The sequence below is a fragment of the Heterodontus francisci genome, chromosome 3, assembly GCF_036365525.1.
Source record: "Heterodontus francisci isolate sHetFra1 chromosome 3, sHetFra1.hap1, whole genome shotgun sequence".
NCBI classification, from domain to species: domain Eukaryota; kingdom Metazoa; phylum Chordata; class Chondrichthyes; order Heterodontiformes; family Heterodontidae; genus Heterodontus; species Heterodontus francisci.
The window spans coordinates 199947898-199973584 of record NC_090373.1 but is presented as its reverse complement, the minus strand read 5'-3'; the positions used below and the strand labels follow the sequence as shown (position 1 = coordinate 199973584).

Here is a 25687-nt window from a genome sequence, read left to right as displayed (position 1 = left end):
TGTAGCTTCACCAGGTTGACACCTTATTTTGAGGTATTCCTGGTGCTGCTCCTGGCATGCCCTCCTGCACTCTTCATTGAACCAGGGTTGGTCTCCTGGCTTGATAGTAATGGTAGAGTGGGGGATATGCCAGGCCATCAGATTACAGATTGCGGTCGAGTACAACTCTGCTGCTGCTGATGGCCCACAGCACCTCATGTATTGCTAGATCTGTTCGAAATCTATCCCATTTAGCACGGTGGTAGTGCCACACAACACGATGGAGGGTATCATCAATGTGAATACAGGACTTCTGTCTCCACAAGGACTGTGCAGTGGTCACTCCTACCAATAGTCATGGATAGATGTATCTGCAGCAGGTAGATTGGTGAGGACGAGTTCAAGTATGTTTTTCCTTCGTGTTGGTTCTGTCACCACCTGCCACTTTGTTCATAAGAATAGAAAAGCAGAATTTGAAAAAAAATATGCAACTTGTAAGTGTCGATCTTCAAAGGGACTTGGGTGTGTTTGTACAAGGAACACAAAGTTAACATGCAGGTACAACAACAATAAGGAAGGCAATTAATTGGCATGTTGGCCTTTATTGCAAGCAGATTGGAGTACAGGAATAAGAAAGTATTTCTACAGTTATACAGGGTTTTGTTGAGACCACATCTGGATTACTGTGTGCAGTTTTGGTCTCCACATTTAAGAAAGGATATACTTGCATTGCAGGCAGTGTGCAGTGAAGGTTCACTAGATTGGTCCATGGGATGAGGGAGTTGTCCTGTGATGACAGACTAAGTAAATTGGGCCTATTTTCTCTGGAGTTTAGAAGAATGAGAGGTAATTTCATTGAAGCACATAAGATTCTAAAGGGGCTGGATAGAGTAGACACAGATTATTTACACTGGTCAGGGAATCTAAAACACGGGGGCACAATCTCAGGATAAGAGGTCGATCATTCAGGACTGAGATGAGGAGAAATTTCTTCACTCAAAGGGTTGGGAATCTTTGGAATTCCCTACCCCAGAGGTTGCAGATGCTCCTTCATTGAATATATTTAAGGCTGGGATAGACAGGTTTTTGGTCTCTCAGAGAATCAAGGGGTACGGCGAGCGGGTGGGAAAGTGGAATTGAAACCCAAGATCAGCCATAATTGTTTTGAATGATGGAGCAGGCTCAATGGGCCATATGGTCAACTCCTGCTCCTATTTCTTATGTTCTTGTGAAGTGGAGTTAGAGACAGTGTGACCAGTCCCGATTTCAGTACAGTGCAGATACAGACAGAAGGGATGCACAGCATACAGTCAATATGGCTTAGCAGGAACAAGAGAAGTGACCACAGCAGGATAAGAAAAACTACAAACATTTCCATCATACCTCTCGGTCATTACTGTAGGCTGTCATGGATGACAAACACGGTTCAATACTTTCATGCCAGGGCAGCAAGTCTTCCAGATAATTATCCAAAAACTTGCTTAGAATTCTAAAAAAAAAGACCCCAAACAAGAGACATTATTCATGACTGACCCTCTGACTTCACCAATCCCAAATAAAAGATGCCAACAAATAGGCAAAGGAGCTGCTCAGTGATCAGTGGTATATGCAAGGAGTGTATTGAACAAGGCAGATGAGCTGAGGGCACAGATAGACACTTGGAAATGCAACATCATAGCTACTACTGAGGCATGGCTGAAAGGAGGGTAAAAATGTCTGCTCAACATTCCTGGTTACAGGGTTTGCAGACAGAATAGAGAGAGGGATAAAAAAGGAGGGCAAGGTTACAATGTTGGTTTAGGAAACAATCACAGTTGTGAGGAGGGATGATATGCTAGAACGATCAAATGAGGCCATATGGGTTGAACTGAAAAACAGAAAAAAGGGGCAACACAGTGCTGGAAGTATGCAAGACCCCACAAACAGTCAGAAGGTGGTGGAAGGGCAAAGATGTCAACAAATTGCTGAGAAGTGCAGAAACCATCGGGCAGCTGTAGTGGGGGGGGGGGGGGGGGGGGGTTGTTCAACTATCCTAATATAAACTGGGATATCAAATGATATAGTGTGTACAGAATTCTTAAAATGCATTCAGGAGAACTGTTTTAGCATGCCTAAGAGGAGGAGCTGAGGTTTAGGGAAATGAAGGAAAAAGATCGAAAAGTGACAGTGACATCACAATCAAGAGAGAGAGCAGGGAAACAGAAAGTGGCTGGGGTGAATATATTGGTAAGCTTTTAATTTAATCTAAATAAATCAAATATGAAGCAAGATTTGATCGATTCATTAGTATATAAACTAAAAACTAAGGCCGATTTCATAATTTATTATAGAGAGTGAGACAGACAGACCAGCAGGGAGTGTATTGGTTCAAATGATGACCCAGGACATTAGAAATATTCAATTGCGTAGTGTAACAGTAGGTATTGTAATAAGAGTATAACCAGAGCAGGAGTGGAGGTATTAATTAAAATTGATTGTTAAAAAACAGACTGAGTGGGACTTGAACAGAGTGCTGGGAGTTCGGTGAGTTGAGGGAGTTGGGCGAGGAGGAAAAGGAGGTGCTCCTTTGTTCTTACCATCTTTTCGCCCTGTAGGATTTAGTTCTTACTCTACTGCAGGGGAAGAAGCTAGCTGTTTGGTGAGTATCTGCTAAGTGGTTCAGGTCTATTCTATTCCCAAAGTTTAAAATAGTACAGCAAATGGTAGTAAGGTTAATAAAATACATAGAAAAGGAAAATAAGTAATTGAATGAAATAATTAAGTAGTTAATTAAAACACATTAAGGGGGGCAGGACAGGTGATGAGTCACAGCTGCAGAGTGTGGGAGCTCCTGGAGACTAGTGTGATCCAGGGCAAACACATCTGCAGTAAGTGTTAGTGCTCAAGCAGCTTCAGTTCAGAGTCACTGAACTGGAGTCCAAGCTGCAGACTCTGCAAAGCATCAAGGAGGGGAAAAGTTACCTGGACACTTTGTACCAGGAGGCGGTCACGACCCTTAGAATAGGGTCTTCTGATTTGGTCAGTGGTCAGGGACAGGAGATTGTGGCTGCAGCTAAGGCAGATAAGGGGACCCAGAGGACAGGATTGCAGGAGCCTCAGCCTTTGCGATCATCCAACAGGTTTGAGGTCCTTTCAGAATGTTTGGCTAAGAGTGGGGGCTGCAGGGTGGATGAGCAGATTGACCATGGCGCCATGGTACAGGAAGCAAAAAAGAATGTAGCTGTAGTAGGGGACAGTATCGTGAGGGGAATTGACACTGTTCTCTGCAGCAAAGAGCGAGAGCCCAGAAGGCTGTGTTGCCGACCCGGTGCCAGGTTTCGAGACATCTGCTCAGGGCTGGAGAGGAGCTTACAGTGGGAGGGGCAAGATACAGTCATCATGGCCCATGGAGCTATCAATGACATAGGCAGGACAAGGAAGGAGGTATGTGGATCAGGGCACCAAATTAAGAAGCACCTCAAAGGTAATAATCTCTGGATTATCTCAAATTAAGCAGGACCTTAAATAATCTTTGGATTATTACCTGAGCCACGTGCAAATTGGCATAGGGCAAATAAGATTAGAGAAATGAATGCGTGGCTCAAAGACTGGTGTGGTAGAAGTAGGTTCTGGTTCATGGGACACTGGCACCAGTACTGGGGAAAGTGGAGGCTGTACCATTAGGACGGTCTACACCTGAACCGTGCTGGGGATGGTGTTCTAGTGAGTCGCATAACTAGGGATGTAGAGATGGTTTTAAACTAAATAGTGGGGGCAAGGGATCAAATTTGGGAAGATGTGGTAAATCAAAGAGTAGAGACAAGGCAAGAGAGACAGGTATTAATATGGGAAATGATAAACAGACCGTGAAAGGAAAGAATAGAGAGTACAACTCTAAGCGTAAATCAGCAGTCAGGTTAGACATTACAAAAATAATAAAAGGACAAAACTAAGGCTCGATATCTGAATGCGTTTGAAACAAAATAGAATAACTGATAGCGCAAATAGAAATATATAAGTACTATCTGATAGCCATTACAAAGACATGGCTGCAGGGTGATATGTTGGGACCTGAATATTGAAGCATACATGACATTTAGGAAGGACAGGAAGCTAGGAAAAGGTGGAGGGGTAGCTCTGTTAATTAATGATGGTGTTAGAGCAATAGAGAGTCTTGACCTAAGTTCAGGAGACCAGGATGTAGAAGCGGTTTGGGGAGAAATGATAAAGGCAAGAAGTCAAATGTGGGAGTGGTGTAAAGGCCCCCTTACAGCAACCACACTGTAGGATGGAGTATAAAGGAAGAAATAACGGAAGCTTCTCAGAAAGGCACAGCGATAATCAGATGGGCAAAGGTAGCCTAGATGAGGAGATCATAGAATGTTTTCAGGATAGTTTCTTAGAACAGCACGTTCTGGAGCCAGAGAGCAGGCTATACTAGACCTGGTATTGTGCAACGAGGTAGGATTAATTAATGACCTCATAGTTAAGGCGCCCTAGGTAGTAGCGATCATAATATGATTGCATTTTACGTTCAGTTTGAGGGAGAGAAGAGTGGGTCCAAGACTAGTATTTTAAACTTAAACAAGGGCAATTATGAGGGCATGAAAGCAGAGCTAGCAAAAGTGAACAGGCAAAGTAGGTTAAGGGATAGGTCAATAGAGATGCAGTGGCAGACATTTAAAGGGATATTTCAGAATACACAGAATAGATACATTCCAACGAGAAAGAAAAATTCCAAGGGGAGGACCCACCATCCATGATTAACTAAAAACAGTTAAAGACAGTATTAAACTTAAAGAAAAATCATATAATTGCACAAAGATGGGTGGCAGGTCAGAAGATTGGACAGAATATAAAAAACAGCAAAGTAGGACTAAAAGATTAATAAGGAGGGAAGAATTAGAGTACAAGAGAAAGCTAGCTGGAAATATAAAAACAGATAGCAAGAGTTTCTATAGGTATTTTAAAAAGAGTTAACTAAGTGAGCCTTGGTCCTATAGAAAGGGAGTCTGGGAAATAACAAGGGAAAATAAGGAGATGGCAGATGAATTGAACAGGTATTTTGCATCAGTCTTCACTATAGACAATACAAGTAACATTCCAGTATTAGCTGTACATCAGGAAATGGAAGGGAGGGAGGAACTCAAGAAAATTATCACCAGGGAAGTGGTACTGAACAAATTGTTGGAGCTGTGGGCTGACAAGTCCCCAGATCCTGATGGACTTCATCCTAGAGTGTTACAAGAAGTGGCTGATGAGATAGTTGATGGTTTTAATTTTTCAAAATTCCTTAAATTCGGGTAAGGTTCCTTTAGATCGGAAAACAGTGAATGTAACTCCTTTATTCAGAAAGGGTGGGAGATAGAAAGCAGGAAACTACAGGCCAATTAGCTTAACATTTGTCTTGGGGAAAATGCTAGAAGCTATTAATAAGACATTATAGCAGGGCATTTAGAAAAATTCAAGGTAATCAGGCAGAGTCAACATGGTTTTGTGAAAGAGAAATCATGTTTAACCAATTTATTGGAGTTCTTTGAAGAAGTAACATGTGCTGTGGATAAAGGGGAACTAGTGGATGTACTGTACTTAGATTTCCAGAAGGCATTTGATAAGGTGCCACATCAAAGGCTATTACAGAAAATAAAAGCTCATGGGATAGGGGGTAACATATTGACATGGTAAAAGATTGGCTAGCTAACAGGAAACAGAGAGTAGGTATAAATGGGTCATTTTCTGACTTGCAAGATGGAACAAGTGTGCCATAGGGATCACTGCTGGAGCCTCAACTTTTTACAATTTCTATTAATGACTCAGATGAAGGGACTGAAGGTATGGTTACTAAATTTGCTGATAACAAAGATAGGTGAGAAAGTAATTTGTGAAGAGGACATAAGGAGGCTACAAAGGGATATAGATAGGTTAAGTGAGTGGGCAAAGACCTGGCAAATGCAGTATAATGTGGGAAAATGTGAAATTGCCCATTTTGACTGGAATTTTAAAAAAAGCATATTATCTAAATGGTGAGAGATTGCAGAGCTCTGAGATGCCGAGGGATCTCAGTGTCCTGGTGCATGAATCACAGGTACAGCAAGTTGTTAGGAAAGCTAATAGAATTGCGAGGGGAATTGAATACAAAAGTAGGGAGGTTATATTTCAGTTGTACAGGGCATTGGTGAGACCACATCTAGAGAGTACTGTGTACAGTATTGGTCTTCTTATTTAAGGAAGGATGTAAATACGTTGGAAGCAGTTCAGAGAAGGTTTGCTAGACTAATACCTGGAAGGGGCAGACTGTCTTATGAGGACAGGCTAGGCTTATATCCGCTGGAATTTCGAAAAGTAAGAGGCGACATGATTGAAACATAAAAGATCCTGAGGGGTCTTGACAGGGTGGATGTAGAAATGATGTTTCCCCTTGTGGGAGAATTTAGAACTAGGAGTCATTCTTGAAAAAATAAGCGGTCACACATTTAAGATAGAGATGAGGAGAAATTTTTTCTCTCAATCTGTCGTGAGTCTATGGAATTCTCTTCCTCAAAAAGCAGTAGCAGAGTCTTTGAATATTTTTAAGGCAGAGGTAGATAGATTCTTGATAAACAAGGGGGTGAAAGGTTATCGGCAGTAGGTGGGAAAGTGCAGTGAAGGTTACAATTAGATCAGACATGATAGGTAAATTGGCCATTGTAAATTGCCCCTAGTGTAGGTAGGTGGTAGGAGAATGGTGGGGATGTGGTAGGGAATATGGGGTTAATGTAGGATTAGTATAAATGGGTGGTTGTTGGTCAGCACAGACTCGGTGGGCCGAAGGGCCTGTTTCAGTGCTGTATCTCTAAATTAAACTAAAACTAAAATCTTATTGAATGTCAGAGCAGGTTCGAGAGGTGAGTGGCCTACGCATGCTCCTAATTCATATGACCATTTATAGCAACTGCAGAGAGCTCACAGAAAAGTTGCACTGTAGCTGATGCACAGCACTTGTGGTGCAGGATAGCCTTTTGCAGATAATTTAAGCAATGCCAAACCACACCTTGAAGAAATCTGCCCAGAGTTATAGTCCTTGCCTTCCATCACTATGGTGCAAAAGATGGCTTCACACTGACTCAAGGTTTAAAGTGTGACCGGGGCAGTAGACAGTGGAAGTGCAGATGAACAATGAATGGAATTCAGGCTTACACCTGAGCGAACCAGTAAGTGGGAATTCCAGATCACTTCAGCTGCTGCAAAGTCCTCCTTACTAACATCTGGGGGCTTCTGTCAAAGTTGGGAGAGCTGTCCCACAGACTAGTCAAGCAACAGCCTGACATGGTCATACTCACGGAATCATACCTCACAGACAATGTCCCAGACACCAACCATCCCCTGGTATGTCCTGTCCCACCGGCAGGACAGACCCACCAGAGGTGGTGGCACAGTGGTATACAGTAAGGAGGGAGTTGCCCTGGGAGTCATCAACATTGACTCTGGACCCCATGAAGTCTCATGGCATAACGTCAAACATGGGCAAGGAAACCTCCTGCTGATTACCACCTACTGCCCTCCCTCAGCTGATGAGTCAATACTCCTCCATGTTGAACACCACTTGGAGAAAGCACTGAGGGTGGCGAGGGCACAAAATGTACTCTGGGTGTGGGACTTCAATGTCCATCACCAAGAGTGGCTCGGCAGCACCACTACTGACCGAGCTGGCTGAGTCCTAAAGGACATAGCTGCTAAACTGGGTCTGCAGCAGGTGGTGGGGGAACCAACACGAGGGAAAAACATACTTGACCTCGTCCTCACCAATCTGCCTGCCGCAGATGCTTCTGTCCATGACTGTATTGGTAGGAGTGACCACCGCACAGTCCTTGTGGAGACGATGTCCCGCCTTCACATTGAGGATACCCTCCATCGTGTTGTGTGGCACTATCACCGTGCTAAATGGGATAGATTTCGAACAGATCTAGCAATGCAAAATTGGGCATCCATGAGGTGCTGTGGGCCATCAGCAGCAGCAGAATTGTACTCAAACACAATCTGTAACCTCATGGTCTGGCATACCCCCCACTCTATCATTACCATCAAGCCAGGAGACCAACCCTGGTTCAATGAATAGTGCAGGAGGGCATGCCAGGAGCAGCACCAGGCATACCTCAAAATGAGGTGTCAACCTGGTGAAGCGACAACACAGGACTATCTGCGGGCCAAACTGCGTAAGCAGCATGCGATACAGAGCTAAGCGATCCCATAACCAATGGATCAGATCTAAGCTCTGCAGTCCTGTCACATCCAGTCGTGAATGGTGGTAGACAATTAAACAACTAACTGGAGGAGGTGGCTCCACAAATATCCCCATCCTCAATGATGGGGCAGCCCAGCACATCAGTGCGAAAAATAAGGCTGAAGCATTTGCAACAATCTTCAGCCAGAAGTGCCGAGTTGATGATCCATCTCGGCCTCCTCCTGAAATCCCCAGCATCACAGATGCTACACTTCAGCCAATTCGATTCACTCCGCGTGATATCAAGAAACGAATGAAGGCACTGGATACTGCAAAAGCTATGGGCCCTAACAATATGCCAGCAATAGTACTGAAGACCTGTGCTCCAGAACTTGCCGTACCCCTAGCCAAGCTGTTCCAGTACAGCTACAACACTGGCATCTACCCTGCAATGTGGAAAATTGCCCAGGTATGTCCTGTACACAAAAAGCAGGACAAGTCCAAACGGCCAATTACCGCCCCATCAGTCTACTCTCAATCATCAGTGAAGTGATGGAAGGTGTCATCAACAGTGCCATCAAGCGGCACTTGCTTAGCAATAACCTGCTCAGTGACGCTCAGTTTGGGTTCCGCCAGGGCCACTCAGCTCCTGACCTCATTACAGCCTTGGTTCAAATATGGACAAAAGAGCTGAACTCGAGGTGAGGTGAGAGTGACTGCCCTTGACATCAAGGCATCATTTGACCGAATATGGCATCAAGGAGCCCTAGCAAATCTGAGGTCAATGGGAATCAGGGGGAAAACCCTCTGCTGGCTGGACTCATACCTAGTGCAAAGGAAGATGGTCGTGGTTGTTGGAGGTCAATCATCTGAGCTCCAGGATATCACTGCAGGAGTTCCTCAGGGTAGTGTCCTAGGCCCAACAATCTTGAGCTGCTTCATCAATGACCTTCCCTCCATCATAAGGTCAGAAGTGGTGATGTTCGCTGATGATTGCACAATGTTCAGCACCATTCGTGACTCCTCAGATACTGAAGCAGTCCGTGTAGAAATGCAGCAAGACCTGGACAATATCCAGGCTTGGGCTGGTAAGTGGCAAGTAACATTCGCGCCACACAAGTGCCAGGCAATGACCATCTCCAACAAGAGAGAATCTAACCATCTCCCCTTGACATTCAACGGCATTACCATCCCCCACTATCAACATCCTAGGGGCTACCATTGACCAGAAACTGAACTGGAGTAGCCATATAAATACTGTGGCTACAAGAGCAGGTCAGAGGCTAGGAACCCTGCAACGAGTAGTTCACCTCCTAACTCCCCAAAGCCTGTCCACCATCTGCAAGGCACAAGTCAGGAGTGTGATGGAATACTGTCCACTTGCCTGGATGGGTGCAGCTCCAACAACACTCAAGAAGCTCGACACCATCCAGGACAAAGCAGCCCACTTGATTGGCACCCCATCCACAAACATTCACTCCCTCCACCACTGACGCGCAGTGGCAGCAGTGTGTACCATCTACAAGATGCACTGCAGCAATGCACCAAGGCTCCTTAGACAGCACCTTCCAAACCCGCGGCCTTTAGCAACTAGAAGGACAAGGGCAGCAAATACACGGGAACACCACCACCTGCAAGTTCCCCTCCAAGTCACACACCATCCTGACTTGGAACTATATCGCCGTCCCTTCACTATCGCTGGGTCAAAATCCTGGAACTCCCTTCCTAACAGCACTGTGGGTGTACCTACCTCAAATGGACTGCAGCGGTTCAAGAAGGCAGCTCACCACCACCTTCTCAAGGACAATTAGGGATGGGAAATAAATGCTGGCCTGGCCAGTGACGCCCACATCCCATGAATGAATAAAAAAAATAGCACAGGAGATATTATGTTTATACAGCTCATACTCACTGTAGAATATTCACATGCAATAACCAGTTTGTCAGAGTTTTTAGAAATTACTTCAGACAGACTGTGTGTAAATGGAAGCAAATTTCAAATTCCTATTGACAGACCAATGTTTTTGCTGCAGATCACTGACTTGCCAGCTACTGATCATGCACCATTTATTTTAAGCCATGTCAAATGAGCTGTGTCAGCTCTCAGGTGGTCTCTGCCATGAAGGCAAACACATTGGAAATTGGTCTGTGTACACACACATACCTCCTTTCTGGCCATTTACAGAAGACTGGCACACTGAAGTTGTAAAGCAGTATGCAACTCCACCAACTTGCTCTCCTGGCTAAAGTTCATTTCCACAAAGGTTAAAGACGACTTAAAAACAGGTTAAAAAAACGGTCGGGCAGCTTCATGGTTGGCCAGCTTTAAAAACTGACAATTCCTTTTTTTTTTAAAAAGCCAGTCTTTTGGTCAAGGTCAGAAAGGGAGAAGCCAACTACGGATTTCCGAAATCCCAATGTCGGAAATCCACCATTTGCTGGAAATTTCGCATGCCTGTAGTGTAGTTATGGAAAAAGGTGAAAATAGACCACGAGTTAAAAATAATTGATTTGGGGAAAAGCCAATTTTACTAAGCTGAGATGTGATTTAGCAAAAGTGGACTGGAAACAGATACTTGAAGGTAAATCAGTGGGAGACATTCAAGGAGGAGATAGTGAGGGTTCAGATCAAATATGTTCCCAGAAAGATAGGGCGAGACTCCCAAATCTAGAGACCCTTCAAAGTCAAAGAGCACAGAGAACAATAAGGGAAAAAAAGAAAGCTTACGTCAGATACCAAAAGCTCAATACTGTAGAAAGCCGAGAGGAGTATAGCAAGTGCAGATGTGAAATTAAAAGGGAAATTAGGAAAGCAGAGAGGACATGGAAAAATATTGGCAAGTAAAATCAAGGAAAACCCAAAGATGTTTTATAAATACATAAAGAGCATGAGGATAACTGAGGACAAGAAGGGCCGATTAGAAACCAGAAAGGTGACTTGTATGTGGAGACGGAAGACGTGGGCATGGTTCGTAACGAATACTTTGTATCCGTCTTCACACAAGAGGAGGACAATGCAGACATTGTAGTTAAGGAAGAAGAGTGTGAAATATTGGATGGGATAAATATAATGAGGGAGGAAATAATAATGTGATTAGCATCTTTCAAAATGGATATATCACCAGGCCCAAATAAAATTTACTGCAGGCAGCTAAGGGAAGCAAGGGAGAAAATAGCGGAAACTCCGACCATCAACTTCCAATCATCGCTGACTACAGGCATGGTGCCGGAGGACTGTTAACATTGGACCATTGTTTAAAAAGGCAGGAAAAGGATAGACCAAGTAATTACAGGCCCGTCAGCCCAACCTCAGTGGTGGGAAAATTATGGGGAAAAATTCTGATGGGCAGTATGAAATTGCCATTTCAAAAGCCACGGATTAATCAAGGACAATCAGCATCTATTTTGTTAAGAACGGTAGTATCTGACTAACTTGATTGAGGAGGTAACAAGGAGGGTTGATGAGGGTAGCATGTTTGATGTAATCTACACAATTTTAGCAGACTAGTCAGAAAACCAAGAAGCCTTGGGATCCAAAGTTGGGTCCAAAATTGGCTCAGTGGCAGGAAGTGAAGTGTAATGGTTGATGGCTGTTTTTGTGACTGGTAGGATGTTTCCAATCGGGTTCTGCAGAACGAGGTCTCTTGTTTTTCAAGGTATATATCAAAGATTTAGATTTGCAAATGATACAAAAATTGGTTGTGTGGTTCATAGTGAGGGAGAAAGCTATAGACTGCAGAAAGGTATCGCTGGACTGGTCAAGTAGGCAAAAAAGTAGCAAATGGAATTCAATCTGGAGAAGAGAGATAAATGTATTTGGGGAGGGTAAATAAGCTAAGGAAATATACAATAAATGGTAGGGTACAAAGAAGTGCATGCCCACAGATCCCTAAAGGTAGGACAGGTAGATAAGGTGGTTAAGTCATAAGAGATACTTTCCTTTATTTGTCAAGGTTATGCTGGAACTGTATAAAACTAGTTAGGCTACAGCTAGAGTACTGTCTACAGTTCTGGTCACCACATTACAGGAATGATGTGATCACATTAGATAGGGTATAGAGAAGATTTGCGAGGATGTTGCCAAGAATGGAGAACTGTAGCTATGAAGAAAGATTGGATAGGCTGGGGTTTTCTTCTTCGGAACAGAGGAGGCAGAGAGGAGATTTAATTGAGGTGTATAGAATTATGAGGGGCCGAGATAGAATGGATTGGAAGGACTTATTCCCCTTAATCAGGGGGCATGGATTTCAAGTAAATGGCGGGAATTGAGAAATGTTTTTCACCCAGAGGGTGGTGGGGGTCTGAAACGCTCAGCCTGAAAGGGTGGTAGAGCCAGAAACCCTCAATGCATTTAAAAAATACTTCAATATGCACTTGAAGTGCCATAACCTACAGAGCTAGAGACCAATTGCAGGAAAGTGAGATTCGGCTGGATTTTGGATTTATATATTCTTCCGTGGGATGTGGACATTTACTGCCCATCCCTAATTGCCCTTGAACTGAGTGGTTTGCTAGTCCTTTTCAGACGGCAGTTAAAAGTCAACCACGTTGCTGTGGGTCTGGAGTTACATGGAGGCCAGACCAGGTAAGGATGGCAGATTTCCTTCCCTAAAGGACATCAGTAAACCAGATGGGTTTTTATGAAAACCGATGATAGTTTCATGGCACCATTACTGAGACTAGCTTTCAATTACAGATTTTTATTAATTGAATTTAAATTCCACCAGTTGCCATGGTGGGTTTTGAACCAGTCTCCCCACAGCATTAACCTGGGCCTTGAGATTACTAGTCCAGTGACATTACCGCACCACAACTTTCTCCCCTTTTTCGGTTTGCACAGATAAAATGGGGCAAATTACTTCCTTCCATATTGCAAATTTTCTATCTTTCTAGCCTCCATATTTACTGGCTTTTGCTGAATTGGTGAGAACCTCAATTTTGAATTAATGCGTTTTAGCTTCCTCTGTACATTAGCTGGCAAATCCATTATGTGGCACAGACCAGAAATTTCAAACTCAATTTCCAGCCGAGTTTGCTGATCTCACAGATAGCAGAATTTGAACTGCTGCAATTGATACCAACACTGAGGGGACATAAGCTAGAGGGCTATAAGGGTCCTCCCTCCTGATCACTCTCCAGTGGCTACTGTAAGGTGCATTTGTGAAAGCTCATACATGTGGAGGGCTGCTGTCATTTATTGGAATGCTCCCCAGAATTCAGTCAGCAGCTACAGATGTGAAGAAAATAAACAAAAAATGAAAATGAAAAAAGTCAGCTCCCCCTAGCCAGGGCTCCAAAAATTCCAATTTATTTGTGAATTTTATAGCATTGGTTTCCAGGTTCACTTGCAGATCATCCACTAGAATGTCCTAGGCATTGGTCATTTACTACATTTCACAGCAAAGTGACACCAAGTGTTAAGGTATTTACATGTTCCATCATCTCTGATTTAACAGAGCAACCTCTAGGCACAGTTTGACTATCAGGAGTAAGCAATTCATAAATACATTTTGGCAGAGTGAAGGGAAGTGAGCTAGCACACCCTGTTTTCTCCATGTGTGAAAGACTGCCCAGACACAGAGGATGAATGTCTTGCTCTCTTGACTACAAAGGTTCCGAAATGAAATGAGAGAAACTTCAACCTGCTTCTTGCTGGCTATAAACCCACATTTAGAATAGGAAAGTGGCTGAACAAATTTTTGCGTGGTACATGGGCAGGGAGTGGGGTGGGTAACTGATGGAAACAGGAAGCATCCTGCTGGAATCATAGCAGAGACACCTTGTCCTGCCAGAGGGAGCTTTACTCTCTATTGGGCCAGGTCACATCTAATCGAGCTACTACAGCAATCCATCACATACCGAATGATAGCCTGTTGCACAGCCTTTTCAGAGCGGAAATGGTCCAATCCCTGCACCAGTGACTGAAAGGCTTCTTTATCCTTCATAATGTCTGCGATCTGAGATTCCAGCCCAGTTGTCTCATCACAAAGCCAGCGCTCCAGTGAAAGAATGATCTCTTTGGTGCCACTCCGTTCCTTTAAGCTCACAAGCAGCATCTTCAGCTCAGCATCCTTCAGATTTAACGCCTCATTTGATTCTGAAACATTTAATAATTTCACTATTGTCCAATCAGTCCACTGCAGGCATTTAACAGTTATTTAGAAATGATATGACAATTAAAATATGAGTCATCCATCAGAGATTCACTCACCTGGTGGGACATTAAACCAGAATCTCAATGTACAAAGCTACTTTTCATTCATGGAAATTTCAGATAAATCTCAGAACATTTAGAAATTATATTTTCCCATCAACTTTAGGGAAAATAAAACACACCTCCTAGTTGATCAACAGTGCTCAGGCATTTTCATGGTGAGAAATCACACTTTGAGGACCAGTTAAAATTAATATTCATCATCAATGTACAACAAAAAAAGTGTCCAGCGCCTTAAGAAAGGAATAAACTGGCAAGTAGCTCATCTCAGAAACCAATCTTAAGACCAATTAAATACAAAACTGGATTAGTTGCAGTAAATTGCACTTACATAGCCTTAAAATAGAAAAACCTCCCAAGCAGCTTCACAGAGGTATGGACAACAAGGAAAAAAGGACAATCAAATGCTTGGTCTAAAATACAAGTTTTAATGAGGATCATAATGAAATCGAGGGGAGGGATCTAGGTAGGGAATTCCAGAGCATGGGACCTAGGTGGTTGAAGGTACCATGGACAATGCTGGGGTGAGTGTGGGGGGAATACACAAGAGGACAGAGTTAGTTTAATTTTGGAAAAGGTTGTAGGGCTTGAGGAAGTCAGAGAGTGGGAGATGCAAAGCCATGTAGAGATTTAAACACAAGGAGGAGTATAGTAAATTGGCAGATCCAGGAGTTAATGTAGGTCAGCGAGGACGGGATGGCTGAGCAGGATTTGATGTGGGATAGTCCAACATATGGCCCGCCAAAGGTTCCATCCAGCCTGCGGTGGTAAACTATAACCAGGGCCGTTCCATATCCTCGTCATAGGTCCGTGACTCGAGATGGGAAATTTCCCTTCGTCTTCTTGTTGCAGAACAGCCTTTATAAAGACATCGCGCTGTCAGTTTCACAGCTGACAGCTGCTGAAGCAGGCACGCGCTTCCCAACTTTGGACAGAATCCAGGTTTCCCGGCGGGATTTTAAAAAAGTCAGCAAACCGTGAATCTGTGCCAAGTTGGGAAGTGCCCTCCCGCTTCAGCACCTGTCATGTAAACAACCACAAATCTGCTGTGCAGAGTGCTCCCGCTCCCTGCAACTGCCAGAGGGGGGGGTGGGCAGAGAGGGGGGAAAGAGAGGATGACCGGGGGGGGGAAAAGAGAGGATGACGGGGGGGGGAAAGAGAGGATGACGGGGGGGGGAAAGAGAGGATGACGGGGGGGGGAAAGAGAGGATGACGGGGGGGGGAAAGAGAGGATGACGGGGGGGGGGGAAAGAGAGGATGACGGGGGGGGGGGAAAGAGAGGATGACGGGGGGGGGGGAAAGAGAGGATGACGGGGGGGGGGAAAGAGAGGATGACAGGGGGGGGGGAAAGAGAGGATGACGGGGGGGGGGAAAGAGAGGATGACGGGGGGGGGAAAGAGAGGATGACGGGGGGGGAAAGAGAGGATGACGGGGGGGGGGAAAGAGAGGATGACGGGGGGGGGGAAAGAGAGGATGACGGGGGGGGGAAAGAGAGGATGACGGGGGGGGGGGAAAGAGAGGATGACGGGGGGGGGGGAAAGAGAGGATGACGGGGGGGGAAAGAGAGGATGACGGGGGGGGAAAAGAGAGGATGACGGGGGGGGAAAGAGAGGATGACGGGGGGGGAAAGAGAGGATGACGGGGGGGGAAAGAGAGGATGACGGGGGGTGGGGGAAGAGAGGATGACGGGGGGTGGGGGAAGAGAGGATGACGGGGGGTGGGGGAAGAGAGGATGACGGGGGGTGGGGGAAGAGAGGATGACGGGGGGTGGGGGAAGAGAGGATGACGGGGGGTGGGGGAAGAGAGGATGACGGGGGGTGGGGGAAGAGAGGATGACGGGGGGTGGGGGAAGAGAGGATGACGGGGGGTGGGGGAAGAGAGGATGACGGGGGGTGGGGGAAGAGAGGATGACGGGGGGTGGGGGAAGAGAGGATGACGGGGGGTGGGGGAAGAGAGGATGACGGGGGGTGGGGGAAGAGAGGATGACGGGGGGTGGGGGAAGAGAGGATGACGGGGGGTGGGGGAAGAGAGGATGACGGGGGGTGGGGGAAGAGAGGATGACGGGGGGTGGGGGAAGAGAGGATGACGGGGGGTGGGGGAAGAGAGGATGACGGGGGGGGAGAGAGAGAGAGGTGGAGAGGGAGACAGTGAGAGGGACAGTGAGAGGGACAGTGAGAGGGACAGTGAGAGGGACAGTGAGAGGGACAGTGAGAGGGACAGTGAGAGGGACAGTGAGAGGGACAGTGAGAGGGACAGTGAGAGGGACAGTGAGAGGGACAGTGAGAGAGAGAGGGGGTCGGGCGGACCGGGTGCGAGAGAGAGAGAGAGGGGGTCGGGCGGACCGGGTGCGAGAGAGAGAGAGGGGGTCGGGCGGACCGGGTGCGAGAGAGAGAGAGAGGGGGGGTCGGGCGGACCGGTTGCGAGAGAGAGATAGAGAGAGAGAGAGAGGGGGGGTCGGGCGGACCGGTTGCGAGAGAGAGATAGAGAGAGAGAGAGGAGGGGGGTCGGGCGGACCGGGTGCGAGAGAGAGATAGAGAGAGAGAGAGGAGGGGGGGTCGGGCGGACCGGTTGCGAGACAGAGATAGAGAGAGAGAGAGAGAGAGAGAGGAGGGGGGGTCGGGCGGACCGGTTGCGAGAGAGAGAGAGAGAGAGAGAGAGAGAGAGAGAGAGGAGGGGGGTCGGGCGGACCGGGTGCGAGAGAGAGAGAGAGAGAGAGAGAGAGAGAGAGGAGGGGGGTCGGGCGGACCGGGTGCGAGAGAGGAGGGGGGTCGGGCGGACCGGGTGCGAGAGAGGAGGGGGGTCGGGCGGACCGGGTGCGAGAGAGGAGGGGGGTCGGGCGGACCGGGTGCGAGAGAGGAGGGGGGTCGGGCGGACCGGGTGCGAGAGAGGAGGGGGGTCGGGCGGACCGGGTGCGAGAGAGGAGGGGGGTCGGGCGGACCGGGTGCGAGAGAGGAGGGGGGTCGGGCGGACCGGGTGCGAGAGAGGAGGGGGGTCGGGCGGACCGGGTGCGAGAGAGGAGGGGGGTCGGGCGGACCGGGTGCGAGAGAGGAGGGGGGTCGGGCGGACCGGGTGCGAGAGAGGAGGGGGGTCGGGCGGACCGGGTGCGAGAGAGGAGGGGGGTCGGGCGGACCGGGTGCGAGAGAGGAGGGGGGTCGGGCGGACCGGGTGCGAGAGAGGAGGGGGGTCGGGCGGACCGGGTGCGAGAGAGGAGGGGGGTCGGGCGGACCGGGTGCGAGAGAGGAGGGGGGTCGGGCGGACCGGGTGCGAGAGAGGAGGGGGGTCGGGCGGACCGGGTGCGAGAGAGGAGGGGGGTCGGGCGGACCGGGTGCGAGAGAGGAGGGGGGTCGGGCGGACCGGGTGCGAGAGAGGAGGGGGGTCGGGCGGACCGGGTGCGAGAGAGGAGGGGGGTCGGGCGGACCGGGTGCGAGAGAGGAGGGGGGTCGGGCGGACCGGGTGCGAGAGAGGAGGGGGGTCGGGCGGACCGGGTGCGAGAGAGGAGGGGGGTCGGGCGGACCGGGTGCGAGAGAGGAGGGGGGTCGGGCGGACCGGGTGCGAGAGAGGAGGGGGGTCGGGCGGACCGGGTGCGAGAGAGGAGGGGGGTCGGGCGGACCGGGTGCGAGAGAGGAGGGGGGTCGGGCGGACCGGGTGCGAGAGAGGAGGGGGGTCGGGCGGACCGGGTGCGAGAGAGGAGGGGGGTCGGGCGGACCGGGTGCGAGAGAGGAGGGGGGTCGGGCGGACCGGGTGCGAGAGAGGAGGGGGGTCGGGCGGACCGGGTGCGAGAGAGGAGGGGGGTCGGGCGGACCGGGTGCGAGAGAGGAGGGGGGTCGGGCGGACCGGGTGCGAGAGAGGAGGGGGGTCGGGCGGACCGGGTGCGAGAGAGGAGGGGGGTCGGGCGGACCGGGTGCGAGAGAGGAGGGGGGTCGGGCGGACCGGGTGCGAGAGAGGAGGGGGGTCGGGCGGACCGGGTGCGAGAGAGGAGGGGGGTCGGGCGGACCGGGTGCGAGAGAGGAGGGGGGTCGGGCGGACCGGGTGCGAGAGAGGAGGGGGGTCGGGCGGACCGGGTGCGAGAGAGGAGGGGGGTCGGGCGGACCGGGTGCGAGAGAGGAGGGGGGTCGGGCGGACCGGGTGCGAGAGAGGAGGGGGGTCGGGCGGACCGGGTGCGAGAGAGGAGGGGGGTCGGGCGGACCGGGTGCGAGAGAGGAGGGGGGTCGGGCGGACCGGGTGCGAGAGAGGAGGGGGGTCGGGCGGACCGGGTGCGAGAGAGGAGGGGGGTCGGGCGGACCGGGTGCGAGAGAGGAGGGGGGTCGGGCGGACCGGGTGCGAGAGAGGAGGGGGGTCGGGCGGACCGGGTGCGAGAGAGGAGGGGGGTCGGGCGGACCGGGTGCGAGAGAGGAGGGGGGTCGGGCGGACCGGGTGCGAGAGAGGAGGGGGGTCGGGCGGACCGGGTGCGAGAGAGGAGGGGGGTCGGGCGGACCGGGTGCGAGAGAGGAGGGGGGTCGGGCGGACCGGGTGCGAGAGAGGAGGGGGGTCGGGCGGACCGGGTGCGAGAGAGGAGGGGGGTCGGGCGGACCGGGTGCGAGAGAGGAGGGGGGTCGGGCGGACCGGGTGCGAGAGAGGAGGGGGGTCGGGCGGACCGGGTGCGAGAGAGGAGGGGGGTCGGGCGGACCGGGTGCGAGAGAGGAGGGGGGTCGGGCGGACCGGGTGCGAGAGAGGAGGGGGGTCGGGCGGACCGGGTGCGAGAGAGGAGGGGGGTCGGGCGGACCGGGTGCGAGAGAGGAGGGGGGTCGGGCGGACCGGGTGCGAGAGAGGAGGGGGGTCGGGCGGACCGGGTGCGAGAGAGGAGGGGGGTCGGGCGGACCGGGTGCGAGAGAGGAGGGGGGTCGGGCGGACCGGGTGCGAGAGAGGAGGGGGGTCGGGCGGACCGGGTGCGAGAGAGGAGGGGGGTCGGGCGGACCGGGTGCGAGAGAGGAGGGGGGTCGGGCACACCGGGGGAGAGAGAGAGAGGGGCGGGCACACCGGGGGAGAGAGAGAGAGGGGCGGGCACACCGGGGGAGAGAGAGAGAGGGGCGGGCACACCGGGGGAGAGAGAGAGAGGGGCGGGCACACCGGGGGAGAGAGAGAGAGGGGCGGGCACACCGGGGGAGAGAGAGAGAGGGGCGGGCACACCGGGGGAGAGAGAGAGGGGCGGGCACACCGGGGGGGAGAGAGAGGGGCGGGCACACCGGGGGGGAGAGAGAGGGGCGAGCACACCGGGGGGGGGGAGAGAGAGGGGCGGGCACACCGGGGGGGGGGAGAGAGAGGGGCGGGCACACCGGGGGGGGGGAGAGAGAGGGGCGGGCACACCGGGGGGTAGAGAGAGGGGCGGGCACACCGGGGGGGAGAGAGAGGGGCGGGCACAGGGGGGGGGGAGAGAGAGGGGCGGGCACAGGGGGGGGGAGAGAGAGGGGCGGGCACACCGGGGGGGAGAGAGAGGGGCGGGCACACCGGGGGAGAGAGAGGGGCGGGCACACCGGGGGAGAGAGAGGGGCGGGCACACCGGGGGAGAGAGAGGGGCGGGCACACCGGGGGAGAGAGAGGGGTCCCTAATTGCCCTTGAAAAGGTGGTGGTGAGCTGCTTTCTTGAACCACTGCAGTGCATTTGGGGTAGGTACACCCACAGTGCTGTTAGGAAGGGAGTTCCAGGATTTTGACCCAGCGACAGTGAAGGTACGGTGATTTCGTTCCAAGTCATGCCAGTGTGCATTGGAGGGGAACTTGCAGGTGTTGGTGTTCCCATGCATTTGCTGCCCTTGTCCACCCACCCACCCTCACAAAAGCTCCGGGGGCCCACTTACCCCAGCACACGACACCCCAAGGGCGCCGTCACACCATCACCCTGCCCCCAGGACCCACCCTACGCCTGCGATAGCTCCTCCTCTGTGACTGTGGTGGAGACAAAGAGCTCAGGGTCCAAGGCCCAGGATAGGTCCATGCACAGGCAGAACCAGTGCTGGGCTTGAGGCCCAAGCTGAAGGCAGGGAAGGCTACATTGGGAAATGAGATTGGGCAGGAAGCACCTGCAGACATGCAGTTACATAACAGCCAGATCATCAGGTACGGAAGAGCGTCTGCCATCTTGGTAAAGGAGGACATACACATTGGGGTGTTGACGCCATGTCAGTAAAGGAGCAGCAGCCATTGTCAATCAAAGTATTGGTGGGCTGGAAGAAACCAATGGCAGATTTCCAGCAACAATTTCGCATCCTTGACGGGCCGGATGGAAATTTTTGGCGGGCCGGATTCTGGCCCACGGGCCGTATGTTAGACAACCCTGATCTAACCTCTCAAACTGAATCACCCACTATCATAGAATCATAGATCGTTTAAGGCACAGCAAGTGGCCACTTGGCGCATCGTCTTTGTGCCAGCCGAAAAACGATCCACTTATTCTAATCCCACCTTCCAGAATTTGGTCCGTAGCCCTGCAGATTACAGCACATGATGCGCATATCCAGACTCCTTTTGAATAAGTTGAGGGTCTCTGCCTCAACTACCCTTTCAGGGAGTGTGTTCCATATCACCAGCCCCCACTGGGTGAAAACGTTCTTCCTCATCTCCCCTCCAATTTTTCTACCAATCACATTAAATCTATGCCCCCTCGTCATTGACCTCTCTGCTAAGGTAAATAGACCCTTCACCTCCACTCTATCCAAGCCCCTCAAAATCAGATCTCACATCAGCCTTCTCTGTTCCAAGTAGAACACCCCCAGCCTAACCAATCTTTCCTCACGGCTGCATTTTTCCAGTCCTGGCAACATCCTCGTAAATCTCTCTGTACCGTCTCTCTAGTGCAATTACATCCTTTCTGTGATGAGGTGACCAGAACTGCACACAGTACTCCAGTTGTGGCCTCACCAATGAGTTATACAGTTCCAGCATAACCTCCCAGCTCTTGTACTCTATACCTCGGCTAATAAAGGAAAGGATTCCATATGCCTTCTTAAACACCTTATCGACCTGTCCTGCTACCTTCAGGGATCTGTGGACATTCACTCCAAGGTCCTTCACTTCCTCTACACTTCTCAGTATTTTCCAATTAATCGTGTATTCCTTTGCCTTGTTTGACTTCCTCAAATGCATCACCTCACACTTCTCCAGGTTGAATTCCATTTGTCACTTTTCTGCCCATCTGACCAGACCATCAATATCTTCCTGCAGCTTACAGCTATCCTCCTCGCTATCTACCACACGGCCAATCTTTGTGTCGTCTGCAAACCTTTTGATCATGCCCCCTACATTTACGTCCAAACCATTAATATATACCACAAAAAGCAGGGAGCCAGGATTGAGCCCTGCGGAATGCCACTGGAAACAGCCCTCCAGTCGCAAAAACGCCTATCAACAATTGCCCTTTGTTTCTGCCACTGAGCCAATTTTGTATCCACCTTGCTGCATTTCCCTGGATCCCATGGGATTTTATTTTTTTTAAACCAGTCAGCCTTGTGGGACCTTGTCAAAAGCCTTGCTAAAATCCATGTAGATCACATCAACTGCACCACCCTCATCCATCTTCCTTGTTACTTCAAAACATTCGATCAAGTTGGTCAAACAAGATCTTCCCTTAACAAATCCATGCTGACTATCCTTGATTAACCTGTGCTTTTCTAGGTGACAGTTTATCCTGTGTCTCAGAACAGATTCCAATAATTTGTCCACTATTGAGGTTAGACTGACTGGCCTGTAATTATTCAGTCTGTCCATCACTCCCTTTTTAAATGGAGGTACAATGTTAGCACTTCTCCAATCCTCCAACACCATACTTGCATCCAGTGAGGACTGGAAAATGATGGTCAGACCTTCTGCTATTTCCCCTCTTGCTTCTTTTAACAGCCTGGGGTAAGTTTCATCTGGCCCTGGTGATTTATCAACTTTCATGACTATCAACTATCAACCTTTGACAAGGTCCCTCATGGCAGACTGATACAAAAGGTACAAATTCACATGGGATCTGAGGTGAGCTGGCAAGATGGATACAGAACTGGCTCGGTCATAGAAGACAGAGGGTAGCAGTGGAAGGGTGTTTTTCTGAATGGAGGGATGTGACTAGTGGTGTTCCGCAGGGATCAGTGCTGGGACCTTTGCTGTTTGTTGTATATATAAATGATTTGGAGGAAAATGTAGATAGTCTGATTAGTAAGTTTGCGGACAACACAAAGGTTGGTGGAGTTGCGGATAGTGATGAGGATTGTCAGAGGATACAACAGGATATAGATCAGTTGGAGACTTGGGCGGAGAAATGGCAGATGGAGTTTAATCCGGACAAATGTGAGGTAATGCACTTTGGAAGGTCTAAAGGTGGGAAGTATACAGTAAATGGCAGAACCCTTAGGAGTATTGACAGGCAGAGAGATCTGGGCGTACAGGTCCGCAGGTCACTGAAAGTGGCAACGCAGGCAGATAAGGTAGTCAAGAAGGCATACGGCACGCTTGCCTTCATTGGTCGGGGCACAGAGTATAAAAATTGCCAAGTCATGCTGCAGCTGTACAGAACCTTAGTTAGGCCACACTTAGAATATTGCGTGCAATTCTGGTCGCCACACTACCAGAAAGACGTGGAGGCCTTGGAGAGATTTACCAGAATGTTGCCTGGTCTGGAGGGCATTAGCTATGAGGAGAGGCTGGAAAAATTCGGATTGTTTTCACTGGAATGACGGAGGTGGAGGGGCGACATGATAGAGGTTTACAAAGTTATGAGTGGCATGGACAGAGTGGATAGTCAGAAGCTTTCTCCGAGGGTGGAAGAGTAAGTTACTAGGGGACATAGGTTCAAGGTGCGAGGGGCAAAGTTTAGAGGGGATGTGCGAGGCAAGTTTTTTTATTTTACACAGAGGCTGGTGAGTGCCTGGAACTTTCTGCCGGGGGAGGCAGTGGAAGCAGGTACGATAGTGACGTTTAAGAGACATCTTGACAAATACATGAATAGGATGGAAATAGAGGGATACGGACCCCGGAAGTGCAGAAGGTTTTAGTTTAGACAGGCATCAAGATCGGCGCAGGCTTGGAGAGCCGAATGGCCTGTTCCTGTGCTGTACTGTTCTTTGTTCTTTCAAGATGCTAATTCCATTAATACTTTCTCTCTCCCTATGTTTATCACATCCAATACTTCACACCCATCTTCTTTAACTACAATACCTGCATCGTTCCCCTCTTTTGTGAAGACAGGTGCAAAGTATTCATTCAGAACAATATCAACATCTTCCGCCCCTACACATAGTTTACCTTTTTGGTTTTTTATGGGCCCAACTCTCTCCTTAGTTATCCTCTTACTCTTAATGTATTGATAAGACATCTTTGGGTTCACCTTGATTTTGCTTGCCAATATTTTATCATGCCCTCTCTTTGCTTTCCTAATTTCCTTTTTGATTTCACCCCTCCACTTTCTATACTCTGCTCGGCTTTCTGTAGTATTGAGTTCTCGGTGTTGGACATGAGCTTTCCTTTTCTGTCTTATCTTACCCTGTAGGCTCCTTGATATCCTTAGGGCTCTAGATTTGGCTGTCTCACCCTTTTTCTTTGTGGGAACATGTTTACTCTGAACCCCTTGAATCTCCCCTTTGAATGCCTCCCATTGATCTGAAACTGATTTACCTTCAAGTAACTGTCTCCAGTCCATTTGCACTAAATCATCCCTCAGTTTAGTAAAATTGACCTTGCCTCAACTGAGAACTCTAACTCATGGTTCTATCTCTGTCCTCTTCCAAAATTATGTTAAAACTGACTGAATTATGATCACTACTACCAAAATGCTCTCCCACTGCCACTCCTTCCACCTGCCCATCTTAATTTCCTAAAACTACGTCTAAAATTGCGCCCCTCTTGTTGGACATGCTACATACCGGCCAAAAAAGTTTTCCTGAATGCACTTCAAGAATTCTGCTCCCTTAATTCCTTTCACACTAAAACAATCCCAGTTAATATTGGGGTTGTTAAAATCCCCAATTACTGCCCTATTGGTCTTGCACTTCTCAGAGATTTGCCTCCATATCTGCTCCTCTATCTCCCTCTGACTGTTTGGAGGTCTTACGTGCACTCCCAGCAGTGTAATTGCCATTTTTTGTTCCCTAGCTTAATCCTTATGGCCTCATTTGATGAACCTTCCAACAGATCATCCCTTCTCACAGCTGTAATAGTTTCTCTGACCAAAATTGCCACTCCCGCTCTTTTTTTAATCCCCCTCCCTATCGCGTCTGAAAACCCTGTAACCAGGAATGTTGAGCTGCCATTCCTGTCCCACTTTAAGCCATGTTTCTGTAATAGCTATGATATCATACTGCCACGTGTCTATCTGTGCCCTCAGTTCATCTGCTTTATTTGCTATACTCTTTGCATTGAAATAGATACCCTTGAGCACTGACAAACTATTTTTTTTTAATTTTCTAACCTTTGTTTCCTCTGTCTTCCAGACCCATCCATTAATTTTCTGCCTTACATTTTCATTTCTGATTTTGTCCCAACTGAGTCTACCCTCAGGTCCCCATCCCCCTGCCAAACTAGTTTAAACCCTCCCCAACAGCACTGGCAAAACGTTCCGCAGGAACTCAGTCCCGGCTCTGTTCAGGTGCAACCCGTCCCGCCTGTACAGGTCCCATCTCAATGTCCCAGAAATCTAAAGCCCTCCCTCCTGCACCATTTTTCAGCCACGCATTCATCTGTCATCCTTCTATTTCTATACTCACTTGCACGTGGCACTGGGAGTAATCCAGGAATTACTACTTTTGAGGTCATGCTTGCTACTTTCTTACCTAACTCCCTCAATTCTGACTGCAGGACCACATCCCTCTTTCTACCTATATCAACATCCTGGGGGTTACCATTGACCAGAAACTGAACTACAGCAGCCATATAAATACTGTGGCTACAAGAGCAGGTCAGAGGCTGGGAATTCTGTGGTGAGTAAATAGTCTCCTGACTCCTCAATGCCTGTCCACCATCTACAATGCACAAGTCAGGAGTGTGATGGAATACCCTCCACTTGTCTGGATGAATGCAGCTCCAACACTCAAGAAGCTTGACACCATCCAGGACAAAGCAGCTCGCTTGACTGGCACCATCGTCGACATTCAATCCCTCCACCACCGACGCACAGTGGCAGCAACGTATACCATCTACAAGATGCACTGCAACAACTCACCAAGGCTCCTTAGACAGCACCTTCCAAATCCATGACCTCTACCAACTAGAAGGGCAGCAGATGCATGGGAACACCACCACTTGCCAGTTCCCTCCAAGCCATACACCATCCTGACTTGGAACCATATCGCCGTTCCTTCACTGTT

General features: G+C 49.5%; 1 protein-coding gene across 4 annotated transcripts in view; it reads right to left on the bottom strand.

Annotated features, from left to right (window-relative positions):
- LOC137366082 (cullin-9) overlaps positions 1-25687 on the bottom strand; it is a 413970-nt gene that overhangs the window by 180979 nt on the left and 207304 nt on the right. For all 4 annotated transcript variants that reach the window (XM_068028163.1, XM_068028162.1, XM_068028164.1 and 1 more), the window contains exons 11-12: positions 14018-14255; positions 1363-1468 (exon numbers count right to left, since the gene is read on the bottom strand). In XM_068028163.1, coding sequence (XP_067884264.1) covers positions 1363-1468; positions 14018-14255 — 344 coding nt within the window. The remainder of the gene's footprint in view (positions 1-1362; positions 1469-14017; positions 14256-25687) is intronic.